Source organism: Melanerpes formicivorus, unplaced genomic scaffold, assembly GCF_026170545.1.
Source record: "Melanerpes formicivorus ecotype bairdi unplaced genomic scaffold, bMelFor1.0.p_v2 SCAF_58, whole genome shotgun sequence".
Taxonomy (NCBI): Eukaryota; Metazoa; Chordata; class Aves; order Piciformes; family Picidae; genus Melanerpes; species Melanerpes formicivorus.
This window is the reverse complement of record NW_027142410.1, coordinates 1,464,404-1,484,866: the sequence shown is the minus strand read 5'-3', so window position 1 is coordinate 1,484,866 and position 20,463 is coordinate 1,464,404. Positions and strand designations below refer to the sequence as shown.

General features: G+C 45.5%; 1 protein-coding gene across 1 annotated transcript in view; it reads left to right on the top strand.

Moving 5' to 3' along the window:
- The window catches only part of RTF1 (RTF1 homolog, Paf1/RNA polymerase II complex component), a 42,478-nt gene that overhangs the window by 1,112 nt on the left and 20,903 nt on the right, over nt 1-20,463 (top strand). Inside the window, exons 2-4 of the mRNA XM_068161432.1 lie at nt 1,844-1,954; nt 15,128-15,275; nt 18,729-18,933. Coding sequence (XP_068017533.1) covers nt 1,844-1,954; nt 15,128-15,275; nt 18,729-18,933 — 464 coding nt within the window. The remainder of the gene's footprint in view (nt 1-1,843; nt 1,955-15,127; nt 15,276-18,728; nt 18,934-20,463) is intronic.

The following is a 20,463-nucleotide window of genomic DNA, read 5'->3' as shown; positions in this document are numbered from 1 at the left end:
AAAATTAAATCAGAGGCTCTGCCAGGCAGATATAGTGGAGCAGATCATACCCTTATGTGGTTGATCTTGCATGCCTCTAGAGTCTTTAGAGCTGCCAACACCGCTGCGCTGGTGTATTAGCTTGGTAGTTTCTTCAGAGCTTGAGAATGGAAAGAGTTGGCCTAGCTGCAGCATAGATCAGGCAGTCAGAGTGATGATGGTAGCAATAACCACATAGTTCTGCATCTGTTCCATCATTCACTGGAAACATGTGTCTGCAGCTCTACCTGAGTAGTAGGTGCTTCCTCCTCCACTGAGCTAATTGTAGCAGTTATAACAGCAGGGATATATATGGACATGCAAAGATGAAGATCAGGTATCAGGGTAGCAGTGTTTTAAGGATGAGAGTACACTGAGTGAGGCCCTTGTAGGTTAAATGTTTGACAGTTTCCTGTGGCAATCTAGGCTTGTTGAATTGAAGGAGTGGGAGCCTTTCTAATAAAGTATCTTGGGAAACAGAACAAGGGTGGAAAGAAGGAAGGAAATTCCTTGGAATAAAAGTAGGGGTAAATATGTCTATCCAGGGGGGTAACCTGGATTGAAGTTGTGGGACAGGAATTATAGAAAATATTGTAGAAAACATCAGGAGGTTCCTGAAGAGAACTGTTAATTGTACAAATGCCCTCTACTGATATTGCATGCCCTCTGCAGGGAAAGGTTCCTTCATGCAGTGCCTCTCCTTTGAGGTAGTAAACTGTAATCCATTTACTGTGGAGATGCCCTTCCATTTGTGAAACTAATGCAAACCAATCTACCTTTGACTTCCCAGTTGTCACGACTTTATTTCGACTCACAGCTAAGGTCCATCAGCCCCACAGCAAAGTTTTTAAGCATAAATTATTTGCCATGGACTGACTACAAAGACAGTAAGGCAGCTTCACAAATATTTGTCCTGTGCTATTTTGTCTTCTGCACAAGCTAATGAACAGGAGATGATGAGATTATTTGAGACCCATTTAGTTCTTCTTGCTGTTGTTTGCTGCCTTTGAAAGTGCTTCCTTAGGAGAACAGCTCTACTTAGTTTCACAACTGCCGAGCTGCTCTGCGTTTGTCCAAAGCTTTGAGTGCATTCAGTGGTGTGCAGGGACAGGGAAGAGGATTGAACAGGCTGACTAACTATTATTTGCCATGACATTGTAGTGATGCCTGAAGCATTTTGCCTTCAAAGTGTATAATTGCAAACATGTCTTTTATTTAGAAGAGGAGGCTGCTCTCTTGGGTTGTTTGGCTTTTTGGGTTAATGCTACACACTGTTGTTCAGGTGTTTTTGCATTATTAGTAGCTGTCTATGTCATAGAATCAATAAGGTTGGAAAAGACCTCAAAGATCATCAAGTCCAACCTGTCGCCCAACACCTCGTGCCTACTAGACATCCAATCATTGCCCAATCCAAATGAATCAAATCTGGACATGACTCTGAAAGTAATTTGTCTTATGTCACTTATATCAAGAAGTAATGGAGAGTAGGTTTAGACTGCATCTTAAGAAGAGCCCTTAAGTATGAGGGTGGTGGGACTCTGGAAGGGGCTCTGGCCAGGAGGGATGGGAGGCCTTGGCAGGGAGGTTGGAGTAGATGATCTGTAAAGTCCCTTCCAACCTAAGCCGTTCTGTGATTCTTGCAGCTCATCCTCATAATCCTTTTGTAGCGTCCAGTTGTATTAAAATTGTGTGTGTGTGTATACATTTATTTATGAAACCTATGTTCCTTAGTGGGGATGTGGTCAGGTATCACAGAAGAGGTGACCTGGAGTGGTAAAACAGATGACAACATTTTGAAACAGATGTGTGGTTTTTTCCATCCCAGGAGCTCTTGTCGTTGGCCAAACGGAAACGCAGCGACTCTGAGGAGAAGGAGGCACCTGTGAGCAAACCTACAGCATCCTCAGACTCTGAGACATCAGACAGTGATGATGAGGTGAGTTTGTGCTGTTATTAGTGACATTTACTGTGGGCTGTTTGTCTGACCGTGTCTAAGCAGTGGAAGTGTTTATCATGCCTGTTGACTACATAAGGTAGGGCTGGCTGTCAGTGGAATCCGTCAAGCCCAGAGGATGTGTACTCAGGAATAGTTCTTCTCTTTTTGTTTTGCCTTTTAATCAAGTCTGGCTGTCTATAGAAAATGTGACTGGTGACTGCCTGTTTAATCCCATGTTCATATGGCCTGAATGGCCTGGTGACCTGCCTTCTGGTGCTTTTCCTGTATAGTGCTTTTGGTTGAGGTAGTGGTGAAGCTGCTAAAGCTGGTTCTGAATTAATGGAGAGAGATTTTCACTTTAAGAAGACATCTACCATCTCTTCTCAGAGAAGGAGAGGGTCAGGGCAGTTGGCAGTGTTTTACAGGTGGTAAAACAGTTCTCTTTAGCTACTTGGATCCTCCCAGGAACTCTGCTGTGAAGTAACTTGTCTGATCATTTGAACAGGCAACAGAGTGTGGTTTCTGTTGGCATTTTTGAAGAAAGTGAAGCAAGGAAGAGTTTGGCATTACCTTGTTCTGGGGTTTTGTCAGTACATTGTATAGCAGTGCTTATCTGCTGTAGCTGGGTTTTATTAGTGGTTCTTGGTACCACATTCTGGAGCTGGTTTCATCTACAAGTGAAAATTGAAGTAGACTTACTTAAACAGAGGAACTGACAAAAGGATTGCAGGCATTTGAATGAAAACATTTGCCTGAAGGCTTACAAATATCTTTTGTGACCTTTCCACACAGTGTAGTGGGGTCACATTTCCCAACTATTCTTAAAATCTAACTGGTAGCTGTTTGAGGTGGATTTTTTTTTTCCTGAAAGTGCTGAAAGGATTGTTCATTGTGACAACTCAAAGGTGTGTGCCCACACCTTGAGTCCTGTGTCCAGTTCTGGGCCCCTCAGGTTAGGAAAGATGCTTAGTTGCTGGAACGAGTCCAGAGAAGGGCAGCAAAGCTGGGGAGGGGTTTGGAGCACAGCCCTGTGAGGAGAGGCTGAGGGAGCTGGGGTTGCTTAGCCTGGAGAAGAGGAGGCTCAGGGGAGACCTTCTTGCTGTCTACAACTACCTGAAGGGAGGTTGCAGACAGGTGGAGGTTGGTCTCTTCTTCCAGGCAACCAGCACCAGAATAAGAGGACACAGTCTCAAGCTGTGCCGGGGAGGTTTAGACTGGATATTAGGAAGAAATTCTTCGTAGAGAGAGTGATTGGCCATTGGAATGTGCTGCCCAGGGAGGTGGTGGAGTCACCATCACTGGAGGTGTTTAGGAAGAGACTTGATGGGGGCTTGGTGCCATGGTTTAGTTGATTAGGTGGTGTTGGATGATAGGTTGGACACAATGATCTTGAAGGTCTCTTCCAACCTATTCTATCCTATTCTATCCTATTCTATCCTATTCTATCCTATTCTATCCTATTCTATCCTATTCTATCCTATTCTATCCTATTCTATCCTATTCTATCCTATTCTATCCTATTCTATCCTATTCTATCCACTAGTAGGAGAGACCAGTGATGAGCTACTAACTATTAAGCATTTGGTAATGTAGCAGAGCTTTTTCCCAGCATTCTGAGGCGTGCTCCAAATCAGTATGCTTGGAACTCCATTTCAGTCAATCCTTTTCTTAAAATACAGATTTTTAAAAGTGACTCTCATTTCTAATCTGTGCCTGAGACATAAGGAGAGAGAAAATTGTCAGTGGAGTAGATCTATTAAATTTCTTCCAGGATTACCGGCGAGTCTGTCTCTCTGTGTGCTGAGATCTGCTGGCACCCAGTTTATTTATTCTAAGCTGTGTGGAGACCAGCTTCTCTGGAAAAGCAGCCTTAGGTGTGGAGAGCACACCAATAATTAAGCCTTCTCCTCTCTGTTAATCTCTGAAAACTGACTGAATAAACACTATTACTGATTTGTTACTTTCTAATTACTTATTTAGCTTGTGTAACCGCAAGCAACTTCCTTTATATGCAGAACATGGCAGTAAATCTCTCCAGGAATTTGCACAGCCTTTGCAGAGGGGGTAGTATCTTTGTAGCACCAGGTGCATTTGATACTCTTTCCAATCTGTGTATGGTTTCTGATTGATACTTTGTTCTTTCTGACCTCCCTGCAGCCTGAGGAAAGATTTAGAGAAGAGGTAATTAGGACACTTGCTTCTATTCCTGTGCCAGAAATATGCATTCTGAGCTGCTGCTTGTCACAGCAGGGTGAAACAGGCTGGGTTATAACGGTTCTGTTTCTGCCACTCACTCAGTTGTGTGCATCCTAGACTTGACTGTGTGACTCCTGCTGAACGTCTTTGGTTTTAATCAGTGTTTCTGTGGTTGGTTTCAAGTTTGCTCAACTTGGAGGGTTGAGACAAAGTTAAAACTTGAATCGACCTGCTGGACTTCCTGTGAGATGAGGACCTTGAGGCAAAAGCATGGAAATTGCTACCCTGGGCAAATGTGCATCATCAGAGAGAGTTGTTAGCCATTGGAATGTGCTGCCCAGGGAGGTGGTGGAGTCACCATCCCTGGAGGTGTTCAAGAGGGGATTGGATGTGGCACTTGGTGCCATGGTTTAGTTAGTCATGAGGTGTTGGGTGACAGGTTGGACTTGATGATCTCTGAGGTCTTTTCCAACCTTACTGATTCTATGATTCTATGCCTGTGTGCTTCCACACAGGTTTTGTAGTGGGCACATCCTTTGTGCATCTTGCCAAGCACTAAAGGTCCTGGGATTGTCACTTTGTTGCATGTACAGGAAAGGAGCCTGAATCTCTGCTTCAGAGGTCTATGTTGCATTTCATGTTTTTTAAAGGGAGGAGAGTTTGTGGGGCATAATGGAGAGAAAGTGCCTTTTGGAATTGCAAAATAACAGCACATGCACATCGTGCCACATCTACATGGTGGTGCCCAAGAGACTTCAGGATATTGTTGGCATTATATTTTGTGTGTCTTGGTAAGAATGTACTTCTGTGAAAGTTCCTGTCCATATCAGATGCTTGTGGTGCAGAGGCTGGATTCTGTAACTTTTTATGGACTTCTAATATCTGAATCAAATTACATAGCCAAGGGACTGCAGGGGAGTTGCAGGCAACAAAATGGGAAGGGGCTGCAGGGGAGTTGCAGGCAACAAAATGGGAAGGGGCTGCAGGGGAGTTGCAGGCAACAAAATGGGAAGGGGCTGCAGGGGAGTTGCAGGCAACAAAATGGGAAGGGGCTGCAGGGGAGTTGCAGGCAACAAAATGGGAAGGGGCTGCAGGGGAGTTGCAGGCACAAAATGGGAGGGATGGTCTGAACCATTTTCTGCTGGGTCTGGAACATATACAGCTGAATTGACCATGAGCTGGTAACTGCAGGGCTCTGTGAAAGGAAGTTCTACCTTTGCAAAGACATGTACTAAGCTGGACACATCTGTGAAGGCAGATAGTGCCTTTATCTGTGGAGCAATGTGTGGCCATGACTACTCAAGAGGTCACCATCCCAGACTTTTACACTGCTGCATGTGACCAGCTTGGTGTCACCCAAGTTACTTACTGGGGATACTGTGCTAGAGGTACGTGTGTCCACAAGGTACCCTCATTGCTTATGGAAGAATTTATGTGGGTGACATTCCTTCTCACCCTTCCTTTTATCCTAGCATCATTGCTTACAGTAAGAGATTTCTTTTTCTTGTGTGATGAAACCTGAGTGTCTTCTGCAACAACTTCACTAACATCAGATAAGACAGAAAACCACAATGCTGTAGGATCCCCTGCTTGTTTCTCTCAAAGGGTTTGTTGCTGGCAGTAGTGGTGTGCATCTGTGCATCCTTCTACGCTTGTTCTAATGTTGTGAGGGATTTGGTTGTGCCTTTTAGCAGCTCTAGGGTGATAGGAGAAGGTATTTTCATGACAAGAAAAATTACATCATGAATGCTTTGTACTAGTATGGAGTTCAGTGGGGAGCATCTGTCTTTATTTGCAAATTTGCAGGTCCAGTAGGAAACAGAAAAGCTGAAGATCTGGTCAAGAGTTATGGAACAGAAAAGGAGGAAGGCAGTGGTCATGCAGCTAGTGAAGAAATCAGTCTCAAACAGCAGTTGACCTAGCTGGCTTTCTGCCCCTATTATGAGGAAAGGACTTGAAAGTTTGGATCTGATTATTGCACTTTAAGTTAGAGCACTCTAGTGAATGCAGATTAGCTGAACACAGCCTGGGTGCCTTCAGTTTGGGGGTGTCTTTCGTAGGTCTGTGGAGGTCACGGCGCTCAATTTCTTCCTTTCCTGTGTGCTTTTATTTCATAGTACTGCTTGAGTAGACCTTTGAGAATGAGTGCCTTCTCTGGTTCTGTGAGGCCTCTTCCAAGCCTAGGAAAGGCTTTTTCAAGCTTAGGAAATTTGAAATGGGCTGTGCTTTAATCTTCTTACAGGCTGTGTGCTTTGTAACGTTGGCTGTTCTTGGAGGCAGGTACCTTCAGCTGGTCATGAGTGTGACAGTAAAGCTTTCTTTTTAAGTATGAGAGGCTGCATCTCCCTTGGGGCTTATTTCTCCCACCACAGACAGAGCAAACTGCAGATCTGAGTGGCAGAGGCTAGTTGAACAGAAGCTGGCACGTCCAAAGGAGTAATGTGGACCAGCTGTGAACAAAACAGGTTTAAAATTTGTTCTGCCAGTAGCTTCTTTAAATTGTAAACTAGCAGGGGCATAGCTCCTGAAGACTTGATTTATGTGGTATGAGAGCCTGCAGGAGCTCTGAAGTGGAGCAGGTTGCTCCAGAAATAGACTCATGGAGGTACTGAAATTGAATGTGTGATTTTATTTAATTTTTTTCATGACATGAACTTTTCCTTTCTACCCAGGGAGCAATTTTACTGAGAAAAAACTCAGTCATAAGGCACTGTCTAATACCTAGAGAAGTCATTAAGCCTTTTTAGTCCAGATGCTGCTTGCTGGCTGATGATGCTAGAGCTATGCAGGGCACTCACAGGACAAGTGTGTTACAGCTGTTGCCACCTCCAGCTTCCTTGGCTCAGGCTTCCTAAATAGGACCTTGCAGGTTTTCACAGATAGTAGCATTCCCAAGTTTGTTTTGATTATGAAGAGTGCTTCTTCAATGGTGGTTGGCATCTGCCTTCTCCATGTGACCTAAATGTGGCCTTCCAGTATCTGAAGGGGGCCTACAGGAAGGCTGGGGAGGGACTTCTCAGGATCTCAGGTAGTGACAGGACTAGGGGGAATGGAATGAAGCTGGAGGTGGGGAGATTCAGGCTGGATGTGAGGAGGAGGTTCTTCACCATGAGAGTGGTGAAGCCCTGGAATGGGTTGTCCAGGGAGGTGGTTGAGGCCCCATCCCTGGAGGTGTTTAAGCCCAGGCTGGACGAGGCTCTGGTCAGCCTGATCTAGTGTGGGGTGTCCCTGCCCACGGCAGGGGGGTTGGAACTAGATGATCCTTGTGGTCCCTTCCAACCCTGACTGATACTATGATGTTGTCACTCACCAGTTCCTGCTGCTTTTCAACACATGGACCCCTCAAAATCCTTCTGGAGCAAGTGCTAATTTGCAGCTTAAACTGCATTTGAACCTATTATAAGTAGGCTTACCCCTCCCCCATAGTTACTGTCTATGTACTGCTCAAAGGAGCTCATAGAAAGGTAAGTATGGATCGGGTGTCTGGTGATATTTTGGCCCAGGAAGCTTGCTTTCAGCCAGTTCCTGGCAAAGCCTCTTCTCTGGCTTCAGAAGGTGTTTCCTTTATTTACTTCTCTGCTTTCCATTTTGGTGTTGATGCTTTGAGTCTCCCCTTTGTATCTAAAATGATGGTCTGTTGTCAATGTGAAGGTGTCTGAAAGACAGGTGCAGACCTCAAAATGCAGAGGGAAAGTAGCAAGGGCTTTTTAATTACTGTTTAGTTTCAACAGTAGTGGTAGAGAGCTCTTGGAGTGCTGTCTGCAGAGTTCTCCCAGCTCTGAGAAACTCTGAAGACAGCAAATTCTGCCTTTCTTTCCTATCTGTGCTGCTTGTGGTAGTCTTCAGAGAGGCTGAATCTGCAGTTTGATGCCGTGCCTGGAGGACTGCCTTGTGCTTTCCCTGTATGAATGGAAGAGAGGGGATGAAATTTTGTAAGCTAACGGGCTAATGTTATGTACCTTGGCTGTCTTAAGCTGTCATGTTGTCAGGGTGTTGTAAGTTTATGTGGCCTGTGAGAGGCACACATTGGTAAAGGACCATCTTGGAACTTGCATTTTGCTTATAAAAGCCATATCCAGGAGAGAAGGATATGGATACAGCAAGGAGAGGCTTGGTTGTGCACCTCAGTCTGATTTGACTGGGGGGATGAGGGGGACAAGGCAGGGATGATATGTGTTTGCAAAATAAATGCACTCTCCACTTAGATTTTAGGTACTGTGTAAGTAGAAGAAAACAGCTACTGCCTGAACAGCAGAGGTAAAATGATTCTTCTGCATTCTGCACTCTGAGAGCTTTTTCTCTTTTATTTTTTTGCTTCCTCCTCTATCTCATTTCATCTCCCCAGTGGAAATATGTTCCAGGCTTTCTGAGCTATAAATGAGTTTCTTCAATCATTTTGTGCAGTTGCTTTTGTAGGAGCTGACTTCTAAATCTGGCTAATTTATAACATGAGGCTTTTTTGTTACTGGCAGTCCATTCTGGGTGCTGTGGCTTAACTTGGTCTTCTTAGAGTCATAGAATCATTTGGTTTGGAAAGAGCCTTTAAGGTCCTAGAGCCCAACTGCTTCTTGGGGGAAATACACAAGCTATTAGCACTATGAACATGGGAAGCAAGGGGGAAAATGGAAATGCTCCTCTGGCTGCTTCTTGTGAATGAACCATAAAGCTCTGTTGTTTGGTAATATGAAACACCAAGCAGAAAGCCATGTTGCAGCACATTCATCCATGGGTTTATTATCTCATTGTGTCTGGAACCATGGAGGGTTCCAGATGGTGGCTGAGGAGGCAGCAGTAAATAGAAGGGCCGCTCAGAGGAGGCGTGCTGCAGTCATGGAAGGCATGTAAGAAGTGTTGACTTCCTCTGCCTGCCTGGAACATGGAAGAGGAAACCTGGAGAAACTGAAATGTGAGACAGATTGTTGAAAAATATGGTTATTGTTTGGTGCTTGAGATGCAGGAAGTGAAGGGGAGCAGAGCAAACCTGCTTCTGACTATAGCTGTGTGTGGTTTTTTCACTCGATGTTGCATGCAAACATGTTGTTGCCTTTCTGATCTTTGTTGGTGTGCTAGGGCATGAGGAAGGGGCTCAGCACTCTGGTTTGGAATGCAGCTCAAGGCTTCCCAGAATTGTGTCCTGTTCTGTTCTGACCTGCTAATAACCTGTTACATCTTCTGCTGTAACAAGAAGTCTTCCTCCTTCATTGGATGCAGGGGGAAACATAGTGACTAAGGATTAGGAAAAGGCTGAAGTACTTAGTACCTACTTTGCCACAGTCTTGAGTAACAAGACTAGTTGTTTGCTGTTTAGCCAACCCATTGAACTGGACAACAGGGATGGGGAACAAAAGGAGACCTCCACAATCCAAGAGGAAGTAATGAGTGCCCTGCTGAACCACCTAGACATACACAAATCTATGGGGCCAGATAGGTTAAACACAAGAGTGCTGAAGGAGTTGGTGGCTATGCTTACCAAGCCACTCTTGATGATTTGTCAGCAGCCCTGGCTAACCAGGGTGGGCCCAGTGGACTGGAGATTAGCAACTGTGATACCCACCTACAAGAAGGGCCTGAAGAGGGATCTGGGGAGATACAGACCTGTCAGTCTGTAGGGAAGGTCTCGGAACAAATCATCTTGAGTGCCATAATACACCATTTACAGGACATCCAGGTGATCAGGCCCAGTCAGTGTGGGCTCATGAAGGGCAGATCCTGCCTAGCACACCTTGTCTCTGGTGACAAGGTGACCCACGTGGTGACAAGGTGACCCACGGGAAAGGCTGTGGATGTTGTTTACCTGGGCTTCAGTAAAGCCTTTGATGCTGTTCCCCACAGCATCCTTGTGAAAACACTGTCTGCCCTCAGCCTGGATGGATGTGTGCTCTGCTGAATCAAACACTGGCCAGGCTTTAGAGAGTGGTAGTGAATGGAGTTAAGTCCAGCTGGCAGCCAGTCACAAGGGGTGTTCCTCAGGGCTTGGTACTGGGGCCGCTCCCATTTAATAACTTTGAGTGCACCCTCAGGAAGTTTACAGACAACACCAAGTGAGGTGGGAGTGTTGATGTGCTGGAGGGTAGGAAAGCTTTTCAGCAGGGCCTGGACAGGCTGGATCAACGGGCTAAGGCCAATCATATGGGCTTCAACAATGCTAAGTGCCAGGTCCTGCACTTGAGTTACAACAACCCCATGCAATGCTGCAGGGTTGGGGCCAAGTGGCTGGAAAGCTGATTGGCAGAGAAAGACCTGAGGTGCTGATCAACAGCTGGCTGAATGTGAGCCAGCAGTGTGCCTAGGTGGCCAGGGAGGTCAGTGGCATTCTTGCCTGTGTCAGGAATAGTGTGGCCAGCAGGACCAGAGAGCTGATTGTCCCAACTCTGTACTTGTGAGGTTGCAGCACAAGTACTGTGTGGAGTTTTGGGCACAGTACAAGAGAGACATTGAGTTTCTGGAGCAGGTCCAGAGAAGGGCAATGAAGCTGTTGAAGGGTCTAGAACTGGGATTGTTCCCTATGAAGAAAAGGAGATTGGGAGGAGACCCTCTTGCTCTCTATCAACTACCTGAAAGGAGCTTGTGGAAAGGTGGGTGTTGGTCTCTTCTCATACACAAGTCACAACTGATAGAACAAGAGGAAATGGCCTCAAGTTACACCAGAGGAGGTTTAGGTTAGACATTTAGGAAAAAATTCTGTAGTGAAAGGGTTCTCAAAACCTTTAACAGGCTGCCCAGAGAACTGATGAAGTTGCAATTCCTGGATGTATTTAGAAGTCGTCTGGATGTGGTGTAGTAGTGGCCCTGGTAAAGCTAGAGAGTAGTTGGACTTGATGCCCTTGAAGGTCTCTTCCAACCATAGTGATTCTGTGAAACTTGATGTTGACTGGTTTCTCTCTTAAACAGCACAGAGTGGTCGTTCAGTTTCCAAGTGACAACTGATGGTTCCTGAGCCTGCAAGGCAATCTGTGAGCCTAAAGGAGCCTCTCACTGTCTGTGCCCTGGATTTGTCCTTAAAGCTTGCTTGAACCCTTTGTCTTATTCTGTAGTAGCAGCAGGAATGATCAGACATTCATGAGAGACTGGTGTAGCTAAATAACTACTGAAGCACCTGAATTGGGCACGGCAAAATTTGGCTTTGTGACAACGCTGAAAGTGGGAAGTGACAAACAGTTGGTACTTAAAAGAAGTGGCTTGCATAAACAAGAGCGAGATGAAATGTAATCTCCAGGGTGAAAGAGAAACTAAAGCAAAACTTCCTGCATTAGGGCAAGGGCTGGGGTTTGTGGGGGTTGGTTTGTTTGGAGTGTGGGTTTTGTTTTGTTTTGGGGTTGTGTTTTAGTTTTTTGGGGCATGTGTGGTTGGTTTGGTTGGTTGGTTTTTTCACCCAAGAGGCTGTTGCACTGCTTGCCCTTCAGTCCTTCCTTCCAGGACCCAGGTTGTCTTTATAATTCCACTTGTGAGTCAGAGGCTGAGAACTGTGATCTGTAACACATGTATCTACAGCTATTAGGCGTTTTATTAACAGCTGAAGTCCTGCTGGTTTTATCTGATCTCAACTTCTTTTATCTCAGCACGACCTCTCCAGGTCTTGATCTGTGATGTGTACTGTGCCTTTCTCTGTGCTTCTTCCTTGCTGCGCAGCCTGCTGAGGCAAGGTATAATTTGGTATTTGAACACTGAAACAGGTGGCAGAGCTCTGGGAAGGGAGGTACCACTGGTTCAGAAGGCTCTGCTTCTTCCTGCTAAAGGCTCAGTTTCACTTTCTCACTGAGTATGCTGGCGCTGGGTGAGCTCTTGAACAAACAGCAAAAGACTCTTCTCTGCAGTACCTAGGAGATGATTTCTTAACAATGGGGTTTGAACATATTCAGACAGAGCACAAGCTTGTTAACTAATTTATGTGGGTGTAGTTAACCAGGAATATTAGGCAGTGGTATTGTAACACTGAACAAGCCAATAAAGACTTGAGTGCAAGCTCAGGCTGATGTGAATTCAGATGCTTTCTGTGCAGTTTCTTGCCTATCCTATGCACCATAATAGACTGGGGTAAACTGCATAGGGCCTGGATTGCAGTCTGAGGCTCACCACGAGGTACCTGTACTTTTAGCTTAGGAAGCAAAACTTGTCTGGCCTGGGACAGATAATTTCTGAATACACAGATGATGCTTAAAAAAGAAGGTGAAGCAAATGGAAGGTACAAGTCTGGATGGGAGACTAATCAAAACCTAGGAAATTCTGAAGATATTAGTAGATCAAGTAGTAGCTTCTAACTACTCACTATTGTATCTGAAAGGTGGTTGTAGCCGGGAAGGGGTTGGTCTCTCCTCCCAAGCAACCAGCACCAGAACAAGAGGACACAGTCTCAAGCTGCGCCAGGGGAGGTTTAGGTTGGAGGTGAGGAGAAAGTTCTTCACGGACAGAGTCATTCGCCATTGGAATGTGCTGCCCAGGGAGGTGGTGGAGTCACCATCCCTGGAGGTGTTCAGGAGGGGATTGGATGTGGCACTTGGTGCCATGGTTTAGTCATGAGGTCTGTGGTGACAGGTTGGACTTGATTATCCTCGAGGTCTATTCCAGCCTTGGTGATACTGTGCAAAATACTGGGCTCAGTTTTGGGACCTCCACTACAAGGTCATTGAGGTGCTCAAGTGTGCCCACAGAAGGGCAGTGGAACTGGTGGAGGCTTTAGAGAAGAAGTCTCCTGAGGAGTGGCTGAGGGAACTAGGAGTGTCTGGAGAAAAGGAGGCTGAGGAGACACCTTCTCACTCACTGCAACTCCCTGAAATAAGGTTCTGACGAGGTAGGGGTTTGTCCCTTCTCCCAAGTAACAAGAAGCAGCAGCCTTAAATTGCACCAGGGGTGATTTAGATTGGATATTAGGAAACATTTCTTCACTGAAAAGGTTATTAAACACTGGAGCAGGCTGCTCAGGCCAGTGGTGGAGTCACCAGCCCTGGAGGGGTTTAAAGGCTGTGTAGATGTGGTGCTGAGGAATGCACAGTTTGGCAGTGCTGAGTTTTTATGGTTGGATTTGATGATCTTATAGTTCGTATCCAACCAACACAATTCCGTGATTCTACTTGGTCAAGTTTCACTTAAATAGTTTCAACACCAGGGTTCTCTGAAGATGGTGCCTGGTCAGACAGAAGTATTCATCAGGTATGATGGAATGATTACTGCATACAGAGATGGACTTGATTCATCCCCCAGGAGGGGGTGAATGGGTGAGAAGCTTGAAGCTTGTGTGCACCTGAGATCAAATCTAAAGATTATTTTGTTTCCAGTCAGAGTAGTTTTGAGTGCAAGATTTCAGCTATGCAAAAGAGTATTTACTCATCTGGGTTGGGAATCTATTTTTTAGCAGGCTATGTGCTTCAGCAGATGGTTATGCTCGTGGAAGATGAGAGTAATATAAAGGTATGGAGAGGATGATAGTGTAAATATTTATATATCTAGAGAGAAACTGCACTGTCCCTGGAGAATTTCTAGGAGAGTTAGCAAGTGCAAAATATTTTAAAGGCTTAAACTAATAGACAGGGAATCCCTACTGGTTCTGTTCTCTTCTGGCTTTACCCAGGTAGTTGGGACAGTGCAAAACTTCTCCTAAGAAACCACACCGTGAGGTAAATACTGGTGGGTACTACTCCTGGCACTTTGGGATTTAAAGTTGCTGCCCATGTGTGTGCAGTGGTATAAGTCATGCAGTCTACATCAACTGAAGATCCCACGTTAAGAGAGAAATCCAAATGAAGACTTGACATTTTAAATTACTACTTTCTCTTGTTGGTGGCTTCTGTGATTTTGATTTGATTCCAGCTTGTGTGTGTAGGTGCAGGTGGTGGCACTACTGAAGTGAGTGTTCTGTAAGTTTGTTGCATAAAGATACGAGAGGCATGTCCAGGGAACGGCCACGAGGATGATCAGAGGGCTGGAGCACCTCTCCTATGAGGACAGACTGAAGGAGTTGGGGCTGTTCAGTCTGCAGAAGAGAAGGCTCTGAGGTGACCTCATTGTGGCCTTCCAGTATCTGAAGGGGGCCTACAGGAAGGCTGGGGAGGGACTGCTCAGGATGTCAGGGAGTGATAGGACTAGGGGGAATGGAATGAAGCTGGAGGTGGGGAGATTCAGGCTGGATGTGAGGAGGAAGTTCTTCACCATGAGAGTGGTGAAGCCCTGGAATGGGTTGTCCAGGGAGGTGGTTGAGGCCCCATCCCTGGAGGTGTTTAAGGCCAGGCTGGATGAGGCTCTGGCCAGGCTGATCTAGTGTGGGGTGTCCCTGCCCGTGGCAGGGGGGTTGGAACTAGATGATCCTTGTGGTCCCTTCCAGCCCTGACTGATACTATGATACTATGCTGTGTGCTCCTGGTAAAACTTGAGAGTTTTGGACAGACCATCATGTCTAATTGGTGTGCCTTCATGAAATCTAAAATGTGCTCTCAAATAATCTTTGCTTTGCTTCTCTTTAATAGTAGCAAACTGAAGCTAATCTTTACACATGCAGTTGGACATTTGTTTAAGATTGTTTTTCTAGGAAAATACTTCCAGTGCCTGCTTTCTCCTGGCAGGTATTGCAGACTCTGAAGTCTTCATTGGTTTTCTGTTGGCTTGCATTGATGACTGACAGGGAGGTGGCGGAGTCACTGTCCCTGGAGGTGTTCAAAAAGGGATCGGACGTGGCACTTGAAGCCATGGTTTAGCAGTCATGAGGTCTGGGGTGACAGGTTGGACTTGATGATCTCTGAGGTCTTTTCCAACCTTATTGATTCTGTGATTCTGTTTCTTTGAAAGAAAAACCCCAAGACAACCACCCCACCCCCTCAAAATGCTTTCCTTTCATAATTTTCCAATTGGCTTCTGTATTTCCCTTGTGTTGTTGATTTGTTGCTGTCAAATACTGGGCTGTTTCTCAGCCGTTTTTACTGCAGTCTTTTGGGGGAGGGAGAGTGATGTTTATGTCTCATTATCCACTCGTTGGTTCTTTCCTTGCAGTGGACTGTTGGAGGTTCCAAAAACAAAAAAAAGGGAAAAGCGGGTAAGGCGGAGAAGAAAGGAGCCATGAGGAAACAGACCAACAAAGCTGCCTCTTCAGGCAGCTCGGATAAAGACAGTTCTGCAGAGAGCTCAGCACCTGAAGAGGGTAAGAGAGCCCATGTGCATCCAACAGTGTCATTCCAAGTGAAGTTAGCCCTTCGTGCACACTGAAGGGTAACGTCAAATGATGACGTGGAGGCTGCCTTCAAAGAGTTTTCTTTGTGTTGCTGGCAGTTTGGATGATGTGGTGGTTTAGGCTGAGTGCCTCTTGTTGCCACCACACAAGCTATACCTGTGATGTCCCGAGGGTCCAGCCCAGGGGGTGGACATAGGATGCTACATGTTTCATCCCATAATGCCCTGCTCCCTGTAAAACCACCTGCAGAAGTCCTGCACTTCCTCTCTTTCCTCACCGCTCCTATGGAGATGGTCCATGGCTGGTAGTGGGGGGGGAAGTCATCTCACAGTCTCTTGGGCCTGGCTAGGCCTAAGGCCGGGAGGAGAAGGGGGAAGGGCAGTCTCAGATCTGGCCAGCTGAGATTAGCCTAACATCGGGGTGGGGGTGGGGGGAGAGAGCACTGGGGGTTTTTTGGGTGTACCCCTAGGTGGGGAGAGGGAAGTGTTGGGATGCTTCTGGGTGTCCTTTTGTCACTGTGCTTGTGATTCTCTGTAAAACATTCACTGCTTTTCCATTTAAACTTTCCACCACTTCTGCAGTCTGTTTGTCTCAGTCTCATTTCTTCCTGCCTGTGGTGGGAGGGAAGGGAGGATCAACCCTTCAACCCATCTCTTAAACTTGCCATGGCTTGAAGTGCATGTAATTCAGTATAGCACTGACATGGGCACTCCAGTTAGAACCAACCAACAACACTGAATACTGTTTGGACTGAAACATGTGTGACTGAAAAATGTGCCATGTTTAACTACTTGACCTTCTCCTGGCAAGTTGCTGTCTTCCTTCTAGCCTGTTCCATCTGTAGTGTGGGAGGGCTTTCTTTATTTCCACTGACTTAGCTTCCCTTCCCAAACATGATGACAAAGGGAAAGGTGTAGAGTCCTGTGTGATGCAAATAGGAGCTTATCCTGCATGTGTTTGCTCTGAATCGGAATTCAGTTTATACTGATGTGGAAGAAGCAAAATCATTGCTTAATTCTGCCAAACTTACTGGGTTTTTCTAAATATCTGAACAGTGAATATGTTCCAATGCTGGGCAAGCTCCCAGAGGTATTTCCTGCTTTTGTCATGCCCATGAAGGTTTGCAGTTGTGATTTCAGTTGATGGCATAAAAACAAAGTTCAAAAAAGAATTTGAAGAAGTGTAGAGCTCTTAGTGAACCAGCTGCAGCTGAGACAGGCTGAGGCATGGAGTGCTGAACCTCCAGAGATCAGTGCTTGCAAACCAAGGTTTTTCACAGTGTAGGCTTGCAAAGCTGGAAGTTCCCAGATATATTGAGGTCTGAGTGGAAGTGAAAGAAAAAAATCCTAATACCTGCTTTTATGATTTGGTGTCATGTGGTCAATTAGGTCAGATAATCAAAGAACTTGGACCAGAATCAAGTTCAGAGGTGCTGTTCCCATTTTCACACACGAGTTTCTCAACTCCTGTCTCCTCTCCAATTTCATAACTCATGAGAAGAATAATTGCTTCATGGCAAAATTTCTGTCACTGGCACAGCTAAATGGGTTGGAGAATGCAATAGCCTCTTCAGGCTAATGGCAGCACAGTAAGCCTTGGTCATTTTTCCTAGCATGTTCAGAGTATCTTCCACATGTAGTTCTTTCAACAGGATTCTGAGAGCTCTTTCTCAGAGAAGCACTGGATTAATGTGGAGGTTGCTGTTTTAATTTTATTTTCAGACTTAAAGAAAAGAAACTTTCCTGTTGAGAGGAAAATGTGTTTGTATTTGAAAACATTTGAAATGCATCCAGCACCCAGTGTTTAGGGGAGTCAGCTGTTCCCTACACCCACGTGTAACTGGGACTGCCTGTTACAGCAGTGGAGCTAGTGTCATGGCCTTGCCAGTCCTGACCACAGAGCGTTTCAGCTTTGTCTTGTGATGTAGAATAGAGTAGAATAGAATAGACCAGGTTGGAAGAGACCTTCAAGATCATCACGTCCAACCTATCAGGCAATCCAACACCACCTAAACAACTAACCCATGGCACCAAGCACCCCATCAAGTCTCCTCCTGAACACCTCCAATGACGGCGACTCCACCACCTCCCTGGGCAGCCCATTCCAATGGCCAATCACTCTCTCTGTATAGAACTTCTTCCTAACATCCAGCCTAAACCTCCCCATGTGCAGCTTGAGACTGTGTCCTCTTGTTCTGGTGCTGCTTGCCTGGGAGAAGAGACCAACATCCACCTGTCTACAACCTCCCTTCAGGTAGTTATAGTGAGCAATAAGGTCACCCCTGAGTCTCCTCTTCTCCAGACTAAGCAATCTCAGCTCCCTCAGTCTTTCCTCACAGGGTTTGTGTTCCAAGCCCCTCACCAACTTTGTTGCCCTTCTCTGGACTCGTTCCAGCAAGTCAACATCCTTCCTAAACTGAGGGGCCCAGAACTGGACACAGTACTTGAGGTGTGGCCTAACCAGTGCAGTGTACAGAGGCAGAATGACCTCCCTGCTCCTGCTGGCCACACTGTTCCTGATGCAGGCCAGGATGCCATTGGCCCTCCTGGCTGCCTGGGCACACTGCAGGCTCATGTTCAGCCTGCACCCCCAGGTCCCTCTCTACCTGGCTGTTCTCCAGCCACTCTGACCCCAGCCTGTATCTCTGCATGGGGTTGCTGTGGCCAATGTTGAGAACCTGGCACTTGGATGTGTTCAATCTCCTGCCCTTGGACTCTGCCCATCTGTCCAGCCTGTCGAGGTCTCTCTGCAGAGCCTCTCTACCCTCCAGCAGATCAACTCCTGCCCCCAGCTTGGTGTTGTCTGGAAATTTACTGATGATGGACTCAATGCCCTCATCCAGATCATCAATAAAGATGTTAAAGAGCACAGGGCCCAGCACTGATCCTTTTTGCAGTCTTCAAATCATGAATTGTGGTTCTTCAGGTTGCTATAATGAGAAATATTTGTGGTGGTGGTGAATAGTGGCATTTGAGGTGTAACACTTACGAAGTTATGGTTATGTAAGCAATTTCTTGGGCACCTAAGCAGATGGAGGTCTAGTCTTAAGACCCTAACACACTAACCAACAGGCTATCTAAAATTACCACAAGACACACATGGTGAAAAATGGTAGAAGGATGGCTAGTACTATGTGTGAACAGAAATTGAGTTAAGTAACAATTCTCAGCCTACTCAATTTCTTATAAGTGAGTTACAGCTCAATTTCTGTTCACACATCATATTAGTTATCCTTTTATCATTTTTTGTCATGTGTGTCTTGTGGTAATAAAGTGTTTCCTCCTGGGTGTAGGTTTCCTGCTAGGTGTGCTCTCAGTGCAGTGTAAGAGGAGTGTAAAATTCATGGTACCCTCTGCTAGTGGGCTACAATAAAGCAGTTTAGCTTTGCCTTGGTTGAATCTCACTGTTGTGTGTTTGTTGTAGGAGAAGTCTCTGACTCGGAAAGCAACAGCTCCTCCTCTAGCTCAGACTCAGATTCTTCATCTGAAGATGAGGAATTCCATGATGGCTATGGAGAAGACCTGATGGGAGATGAAGAAGACCGGGCTCGACTGGAGCAAATGACAGAGAAGGAGAGAGAGCAGGAGCTGTTTAACCGGATAGAGAAGAGAGAAGTGCTGAAGAGAAGGTGACTTTTGTTTCTCTTGGTATTTGGTAGCAGGTTCATCCAGGCTGGCTATGCTTTCCTGTTTAGTGTCTAAGCATTCAGCACTATAAAGTGAATTGGGGGTTGGAACTGGATGATCCTTGTGGTCCCTTCCAACCCTGACTGATACTATGATACTGTGTTGGGTGATGGGTTGGACTTGGTGATCTCTGAGGTCTTTTCCAACCTTATTGAGTCTATGATTCTAATTAGCTTCATTGTAGGGCTTTTGTTCCATAAACTGTTCTTGTAGCTACTTGAAAAGCACAACACAACAGAAACTTTGGTTCTGTAAAAGTCAAGTTTGTGGAAGTTTCTCTCAGCTGTTGAGTATGCCTGCTTCTGCTAGCTACCACTGTAGGCATCTTACTGTTTCACACTCTAGATGCCAGACAGAAGGACTGCTTTCTCTCCTGTCCTTTCTTGTGTTAGCTGTCACATGCTGGTACTTTGGGAAAACACAAGGTGTGAGGTATATATGAACTCCTGGAATTTTTCATTTAAACAGTGGTGGAGCAGAGAGTTGTAGTGAAGGTTGGCTCTATATGGGTGTGAAGCTAGTTAAGGCCCTAATAGAAGAGAGAGAACATTGAAATCATGAGGAGTGGTGTTAGATACGTCATTTTCAATGGATCCTTTGTGGGTTTCTCCCTTAGGTGTGGCTTGTTTTCTTTTTGTTACTGTAACACTATCCAGTCAGGCAATTTCCTCCTAGTAAAGGTATTTTTGTTACCATGAGTCTAAGAGAAAAATTTTGGCATGTGTTGGGATTCTTTTCTTTAGTCTCTTCCTTCTTTGGTGACTTCTCTCTTTTCTCACTTGCTAAAAAAATTACTTTGGAGGGCTGGCATCTGTTGAGTAAGTCATGTTAATACAAGCTACTGTCAGCCTATCCATTTCTCCAAGCCTTAGTCAAAGCACTGCCTGTCTGTCACTTTAATGCTACTTTCAATGTCCCATCTAGTCTGCTGCTCTCCTCCAAAGGATTAGAATGAGTGAAAGATTGGATTTAGGTCAGGTAGAAGGATACTCTTCTTTAATTTCATTCACTGCTTTGTGAATGTAACTGAATGTGTTTCTTTTAGAATGGACCTTGGAGAATGCTTGTCACAAACAAGCTAAACAGTCTGAAGCTTGAGTTACTGATTTAATCTTGAACAAGTTTGTCCTGTTCTATGTAAAGAAGTTGGGAGGTAGAATTAAGGGGGTAGGGGGCAGTTATTTAACTTTAGAGTAAGCTGAGTCTTTCAGAATGCTAACTCTGTATGTACATTGTGCTGTGAGGTCATTGGGGTTACAGCATGTCATACAGTGCCTGTGTGTTGTGCCTCATGCTAAAGCCATAAAGGGCAAAAAGGTCATCTGGCATTTCAGTTTCTTGTCTACAAAATCCAGGTGTAAAGCACTGAAGAAGCCTGGACCATGTAATATGCATGTGGCTAACATGTTTTGAATTTCAGTTACTGGAAGTTGAGTAACTTTCTTTCTTGTGCTTGGGGCACACTTCACTAA